The sequence below is a fragment of the Propithecus coquereli genome, unplaced genomic scaffold, assembly GCF_000956105.1.
Source record: "Propithecus coquereli isolate 6110/MARCELLA unplaced genomic scaffold, Pcoq_1.0 Scaffold28, whole genome shotgun sequence".
NCBI classification, from domain to species: Eukaryota; Metazoa; Chordata; class Mammalia; order Primates; family Indriidae; genus Propithecus; species Propithecus coquereli.
The window spans coordinates 9816232-9824083 of NW_012148396.1; the positions used below are offsets into that span (position 1 = coordinate 9816232).

A 7852-nucleotide genomic window follows, 5' to 3' on the forward strand; every position below is an offset into this window, starting at 1 on the left:
AGTTGTAAACTTTTATTACAAATTAAAAATGAAGTTCTTAAAAATCTCAACTTGACCAGATATGAAACAATTTAAAAACCTTTAAAGGCGTATTGCGAAAAAACAGGCTTTTTAAAAAACACGTTTGTTATTACCAAAAAAGATGTCTTTAGGTAAAAATAATAAAAACCGCATGCTTCATAGATAATGCAGATAGTTCTAGTTATCTGGTCAACGGGCAAAAAGCAAGCACTTAAGGTCATCAGCTCCAATTTTTCATTCATTTCTTATTGCTGGAATTTCACGTTCATTTCTTCTTGTTGGATGACTAAACCGGACGATGGTAGAGATGGTCAGCCGGCATATGCTCAGCCACGCCCTGCTCAGCCTCGGGAGTGGAAGAATTCTCAGCTGGTGAATTGTCTGCTTTTGTCTCTTTGCCATCTTGTGGTTTAGGGTTTTCTGGGCATCTGTGTTGGTAATTGAAGTTGCGGCGGTACTGACGTTGAGGCGGCTGCTGACCTTGGGTCTCATCTCCTCGATTCTCTTTATCCTCTTCATTGCCGTCCTTTCTGGGCTGTCTTTGGCGAGGAGGGCCCCTGCGGAATCGTGGTCTGTAACCCCGGTACATATTCTGTCTTACTGGTGGTCTACCTTGTTCTCCTGCACCGTGGCTGTCAGCACCCTCCGTCACTTCTCCCTGCACAGGAGGGTTGGAATACTGTGGTCGACGCCCATGGGGTCTCTGCATGTAGTAAGGCGGGAACCTTCGCCTGCGGTAGGGCTGGCGTTGTTGGGCCTGGCCTTCAGGAGCACGCTCCGATCCCTCATTCTCTTCCCCACTCTCACTGTTCTGATGATTCTGCTGGTGATCGCGTGGAGGACCCCTGCGACGTGGATGGCATCTATAATGGTTACGGTCTGCTGCATATTTACTGCCTTGAACTGGAATTCCACCAGGGCCTGTACCATTTGCTGCCTCCGCACCCTTTTCTCCTTCAACAACATCAAACCCCACAGTCTCTCCATCTCCTGCACTGCGAAGGCACTTCCTGGGGTTATTCTTTATGGCAATCTGGTGTACGAATACATCTTCCTTGGTGTCATTCCTGTTGATGAAACCATATCCGTTTCTTACATTGAACCATTTTACTGTCCCCAAAACCTTCGTTGTGATGATCTTCTTGTCCTTGCCGGCAGGCGCCGCTGATGTGAGGCCGCCCTGGCCACCGCTCCCTGCGCGGCTGCCCGTGGTGCCGGGCTTGGAGTCGGCAGCGCTGAGGGCGGGGGCGGCGGGTGGCTGCTGGGCCTTGGCCTCGCTGCTCATGGTTACGGTGATGGTGACTGGGGCCGGCTGCAGCAGCTGCGGCTCCTCCCGATGTGTGATGGTAACTAGGCCGGCGGCGGCGGTGGTGGGGCTTCACAGGGCTCTCTGGGGTCCGCTTTCCGCTCCCGCTACTGATGGCTGTATTGTTGTTATTTTTAAGAATGAGACTATATTGCTTATCCATTCAGAAAGGACAACAGGGATGTCCATTTTGAGAAAAACGGAGATATAATGAACTGGGAAATGCTAAGCAGGTTGGGTTTGGGGCACATCATTTTAGGCGACTAAAGGAAAATAGAGGAATGACAGCTAGTTTGTTGGTTCTAGTGTGATCACCAGTGTTCACTCCAGACTGAGGGGGCCTCTGCGAGATCACCAGGTGCCAGGAATGTGAATGGAGGAACAGCATCACCTAAGAGACATCTTCTCAGTTGGGCATGGTAGTACACACCTGTAGTCCCAGCTCCTGGGGAGGCTGAGGCGGGAGGATCACTTGTGGCCAGGAGTTTGGGGTTGCAGTGAGCTATGATCGTACCTGGGCAACAGAGTGAGACCCTGTTCCCTTCGCCCCACACAAAAAATAGAGTCATCTCTTCTGCTAAATGTGGGCACCAAGAGGAATAGAATACAATCTCACCTTCACTGTACCCCTACAGCTTGGAAGGTGCTGTAGTACCACTGGGCAGGGTGGAGATGCTCTAGGAGGCGATGGGTGATGAGCAGGGAGGTGGGCCCGGAAAGAGCCCCACCAGGAGGTGATGCACCAAGCAGGTCTGGGAGAGCCTGTGGTCCTGGTCGCGGGATGGAAACAGCCCTCCTTAGTGAGTTGAGGGCAGAGGGTCTGCAGGCGGGCAGGTGCAGTGGGAAGGGGCTGGGCAAGTCAGGCCCAGTGAAGAGCAAGATCATTGCAGAAGTGCTGCGTGTCCTGAGAACCCAGGGTGGGGGGTTAGTCGTGCCTGGCTTTGGGGGCACCCTGGCTTAGGGAGTGAGCTGGCCTGACGCTCAGGACACACTGTCCTGTGACACATGCACATGGATGAAACACACATGGGAAGACATGGCAATGATGATGTGGAGACACAAACATGCAGTTTTCAGTGTGGTGGAGGGACCTCGAGGGGCTGAGGTGGGCCCAGAAAGTACCTGGCCTGCTGTCACACAGGGACACCCGTCTTTGGGAGAGTGCACATGTCAGTGGGGAGCCCTGGGCTGGGTGGGAGGAGGCGTCTTCCTTCTTGGCCCAGCAGAAGCCTCTTAGGCTTTGCTCCTGGTTAATCTATACCTCCTCTGAGCCATGAGTTGTGTGGGTGCTTGGTTTACAAATATGATGCAGAGACGGGACAGCAGCGAACTGATTTTAGAGGCCTCTCCAAGGCCAGGGCCCTGAGGTGTGGAGTGAGGGAGGCAGGGCCTACGGGGCTGGAGTCCCAGCTCCAAAGACCCAAGCTGCGCCATCGTCATCGCAGAGGAGGATGCAAGTGGAAGATCAGATTTTTTTGGAAACTAGCAGGAGCTTAATTTTTGAAATTGTAAGTTTTAAGGGAGCTGCAGTGAGTGCGCTGCCAGGCATCGGGGAGAGTCTGGGGCTGGACAGAGGTCTGAGCTGGCAGTGGGGCTCCAGGGGCTGTCTGCTCAGAGCTGCGGATGGAACCAGGTGATGCCGAGCTTGCCCAGGAAGATGGGACCGAGGGCTCGGGCCTGGGGTCACAGCCTGTACGCAGGACTGAGGAGAAGGCCCGTGGGGTGTGGGGGCAGCCGGACAGAGGGAGAGCCCGGAGCACAGGGCATCAGGAGGTTTCAGGAGGGGCTGATCACCTGTCCTGCATGTTGTCATTTCACCTGTGACCACCTTGTCCTGAGGTTGTTTCACAGTGTGGCGACGCACCCCTGAGTCTGTATGGACATGAGTTTTTATGGGAAGAAGAAACAGACTGCGTATTTTCAGAGTTACTAGGTCAGAACTGTCGGATTCTGATAGGAGAGTTTTAGAAAAGTTTTCATATGACTGAAGAAATGGATTCCTTTCCTGCATGGCACATGAAAGCTTTTTAAATTGTAAAATGATGTAGATTTCCCACGTTTGATCCTGGTTCCTCCTGGTATTAAATCCCCAAATATGAGGACATTGCCGACCAACTTTGAACGGCGTAGCACACAAACCATTACCCAGAGAGAGTTAGAGGCATTTACACTGAAAATGCTGTCGTGTGAATGCCTTCACGTGCTAGCGCTCCCCTTTGGACACTGCCGACTCTTACTGAAATGCTGAGCGTTGGCTCTTCCTTTTCTGTCGGCCAAGGCCCCACTTCTCCTGGTGACAGTGCTGTCCTACCTGATGCACTTCCTGAGGTCCCTGGAAGCCCTGACTGCCACCCCCACCCACTGCCGCCTCCACCCACTGCCGCCTCCTGTGTTTCCATGTCTGTGCGCCCAGAGACCCCAGCTTCAGACTTTGCTGTTTCAGCTGCTGGCTTCGCCCTGGGCCGCTCCCTGCTCACTCTGATGTCAACCTGGCAGCAATATTTGTTTAGTCCTGACTGTGGCAAGAACTGTATTAAGCATTGTAGTTAGATGGAAGAGAGAGAGAAGGTACAGCTCATTTTCTTTATATTATTTGAGGGAGGAATGGAAAGATAAAAGGTAAAACAAAATCTTGTACCAAGTTGAAGTTTGGAAGAGTCTCCTCTCTGTGTCCACCGGTGCCCATTCACACTGTGCGAGTGCTGGCCCAGCTGGCATGGAGGACATGGCGTTGGCAAACGTGTGTGTCAGGTTTGATGGTGTACAGGGCCCCTCGCTGCATCTGCCACCCAACCTCCCTGGAGAGGGCCCAGTGGTGTCGTGGGGCTTCCTGGCAGCTGCCCTGGGCTGAGTACTTGATCCAGCTGTCTCCCTAATTCCCTGCGCTTGCTCTTTGCAAGGGAAGCTTGGAGGGACCAGGAAGCTCCCGGTGGTTGGGACAGAGCCAGGACTTGAACTCAGATCTGCGCATCACGTGGAGGAAGCAAGGTGCTGCTCTCGAAGTTTGTAGCTGAAGAACCGGCTCTGAGAGGTCACGTGACTTGCCTGAATGCAGGGCCTGGGAAATTCCTAGAAGAACTCATTGTCCCTACGGTCATGAGCCTCGGGTGGGAAAAGCCACTCACACAGACACCTTTAAACGACAATTCAAAACAACTTGTTTTGTGGGTGTGGAGGAGAAACAGAAAACGCATCTCAGAACTTAGATAGAAAGGACACCATGAAACAAGAGCTGACGCTATTGCAGTAACTCTTATTTTTGTCATTTTTAGGCTGCCCAGAAAAAGGGAGTCAACGATCTTTCTTCTCTTGATCCAGAGGTTCTGTCTGTTTTTGTGCCTCCTTTTGTCAGCACAGAGGACAGTCAGGTGGCCGGTGCGAGCTGCACCGCTCTGGGCAAAGCCAGGAAGCGCTCCTTCAGGAAGAAGAGGGAGAAGCCCAAACCGGAGCCCGGGAAGGGTCTCTTGGGGGACCCCAGAGTGCTGGACTCTGAGGACATCAGCATCCCGGGTGGCGTGGACCTCCTCGCCCTGCCCCAGCTGTGCTTCCCAGGTACGTCCACGTGGCGGGCAGAACGGGGGTGGCCTGGTGCTGCTGGCCACCGCGGTGGTCTGTTTACAGAACTCCACATGCAAAGTAAAGTGGAAGGGCAGCTGAGCCAGGACCCCTCACTGCCTCTAGTGTTGGATCGGGGGATTTAGTTTTCTTAATCTTGGGAATTTTAAAACTAAAAGTAAGCTTAAATCATTTACTGTAATTCCTGTCTTTTTAAAAACTGAGTCCTGGAAGAGAGGCAGTGTGGATTGGCAGGTAGCTCCGTGCCGTTTGTTTGTGGTACTTTCAAAGGCTCCTCCACTGTGAGTTAAAATGACGTCTTCCAGTGGCTGGGTTAAAAATACGTCTGGTGAGTCTGCAGCGGTCCTGCCCCGTGGTGTGCCTGAGCCTCCGGACTTCCACCTCCCGGTTTTCTGTTTCACTGGGTGGGAAGCACAGGCTTGCGTTGGGTCCCCAAGCTCAGCCAGTTCCAGTTAACAGGTGAGCTTGCATTTCCAGGCTCCGTGTTTTCACTGGTCTGAAGAGATGTTAAAATGGATGATGTAGTCGTGACTGAGGACTTGGCCTACGTCCCTGCCTGGCAGTTCCCATCGAGAAGGCGATGCCATTTCCTGGCCGCAGGGATTATAATCCGGGCATGGTGGGGAGAGGCAAGCATCACCACTGGCCACCAGGAGCGCCCTGAAGGTTCATCTACGGCTCTGAGTGTCCGTGCTGTCCACATGTTCATTTGCTAAATTCCTTAGCGCAAAGAGGGATTGTAAAGAAATTGCCACCCTGGGGAGGGACTGAGGCAGGTAGACCTGGCCGGAAGCGTGATCAGAAGAGTGAACACATCTTGAAGTCAAGGTGCTGCTGGTGATAATCGGAGATGGGTGTGAAATAATTCGTTCGTGGAAAGTGCAGGCCTTAGAGTGGATGCCACGTGGCCAGAGTGTCTCCTTTCTTTTCATTCTGCCTGCAGGGGGCGTGTGCGTGGCCTCAGAACCAAAGGAGGATCAGGTCCACTTCCTGGTGCTGACCGACGTCTGTGGGAACAGAACCTATGGCGTGGTTGCCCAGTTCTACCGACCCCTGCACGTAGGTGGTTCCTACTACTTCTGAAATCGGGTTTAGACTTTTCTTTTATTGTGGTGAAATACACATAACAGTCACCATTTTAACCATGTTAAAGTGTACAATTCAGTGACATCAAGCACATTGACAGTGTTGTCCAACCAGCACCAATGGTTCCAAAACGTTCCATCATCCCCCTAAGCCCCATACCCGTGAAGCCTTCACTCCCCACTCCCCCTCCCTGGCCCTGGCAGCCACTGATCTGCTTTCTGTCTCTGTAGCGTGTCTGTCCTGGCTATTTCCTGTAAGTGGCAACATACAGTGTGTGACCTTTTGTGTCTGGCTTCTGTCAGTTGGCGTGATGTTTGTGCCTCATCCACACTGTGGCACGTGTCAGTGCTTCGTTCTTTTTATGGCTGAATGATATTCCACGTGTGGATGGACCACATTTTATTTATTCATTTATCTGTTGATGGACATGTGGGTTGTTTCTGCCTTTTGTCTTTTGTGCAAGGTACTTGGGTTTAGGTTTTGTGAGCGTGTTTTGTTCATCACACATTTTGGCAGCATTGTGCGGACAAGGCTGCTGTGTCTGACTCAGCTGGCCTTTGAGGAGCTTGTAGGGGAAATGATGTGTCTGAAGGTGCAGCGTGATCAGCCTCATACTTCCAGAGGTTTCCAGGAGCAAAAGTGGACCACGAGCCTTAGTTTAGGTGTCCTGGTGCTTTGTCAGAGGAAGCCCATGAGTTCCATGCAGCAGGGACCAGTGGCTGCCCCGGAAGCCCGCAGAGACTGGGGCGATTTTCTTCTGTTCTGGTAGAAGTGTGCTTACGTGTGTTACTTTATCTAGGTGTTCGGAGGCATAAGATGGAATTAGGTGGATTCTGTCCCTATATGCTGGTGGGGTGGCACAGACAGGCCCACGTGTCCTTAATGAACATGCAAGAGTGAAACTTACTGCTTACCACTCCGAGTGCACAGTCTGCCATCTCTGGAATAGACCATCTTCCACAGGGTGCCGCGAAGGGCCCAGGAGGTCAGATCTCAAGCGCGTGTGCAGAGGGTTACTGTCCGCCTCTGTGACGTGGCGGACCGGGAGGTGTAGGGCCCGCATTGCCCAGCCTGCCTTCCTGGGATAGGTTATGGGGGACAGGTGCAAGGCAGGTGGAGATCCTGCCTCCCACCCAGCCAGTGTTCCAGACGAGGAAGGACCCACAAATGTTGGATCATTCAGAAAAGCACTTCGAGAGTTCATGAAATAACAATTATAAGGAGAAATTCACAAATTACTTTTATTATCATTAAATACATGTTTAAAAAAGTAACAGCCCCACTGGTTTGCATTATATACACCAGATGTCAGTGTTCCCACTACGCCTGCCCGTCAGGGCGTGCGTGGCCCCTTCCTGTCCTCCCAGGGACTGTGTAGTTTCAGGGTGTTCCCCGAACCCCAAGTTGCTCACTTCCCCTTCTTTACCACGTATCCAAACGACTGCTATACCTGTCGTTCTAACACGGGCCCTCTTCCGCATTCTGCTCTGCCTTTCCACTGCGCCCTGTGGTTTGAGGATGGGAATTATATCTCAACTACATCTCATCTACATCTCTGTCTGGGTAGCTCCAGCACCTTCCAGACTGCTGGGCGACAGCAGCAGCCACTGTATGAGCAGCTCAGCACCAGGAGGGACCCTACATGCTTTGTGTGTAGTCATTCATTTAGTCCTTACCACAACGAATGAGGTTGGGAACTATTAATATCATCTCCAGGCCGGGCGCGGTGGCTCACGCCTGTAATCCTAGCACTCTGGGAGGCCGAGGTGGGCGGATTGTTTGAGCTCAGAAGTTCGAAACCAGCCTGAGCAAGAGCGAGACCCCGTCTCTACTAAAATTAGAAAGAAATTAATTGGACAACTA

At 52.2% G+C, this 7852-nt stretch overlaps 1 protein-coding gene and 1 pseudogene across 2 annotated transcripts in view; one reads left to right on the plus strand and one right to left on the minus strand.

The window, feature by feature from the left end:
* Nucleotides 1-7852, plus strand: part of DENND3 (DENN/MADD domain containing 3) — a 62748-nt gene that overhangs the window by 3831 nt on the left and 51065 nt on the right. For both annotated transcript variants that reach the window (XM_012648157.1, XM_012648156.1), the window contains exons 2-3: nt 4600-4879; nt 5847-5962. In XM_012648157.1, the coding sequence (XP_012503611.1) occupies nt 4600-4879; nt 5847-5962 (396 nt within the window). The remainder of the gene's footprint in view (nt 1-4599; nt 4880-5846; nt 5963-7852) is intronic.
* On the minus strand, nt 308-1321 carry LOC105813296 (annotated as a pseudogene).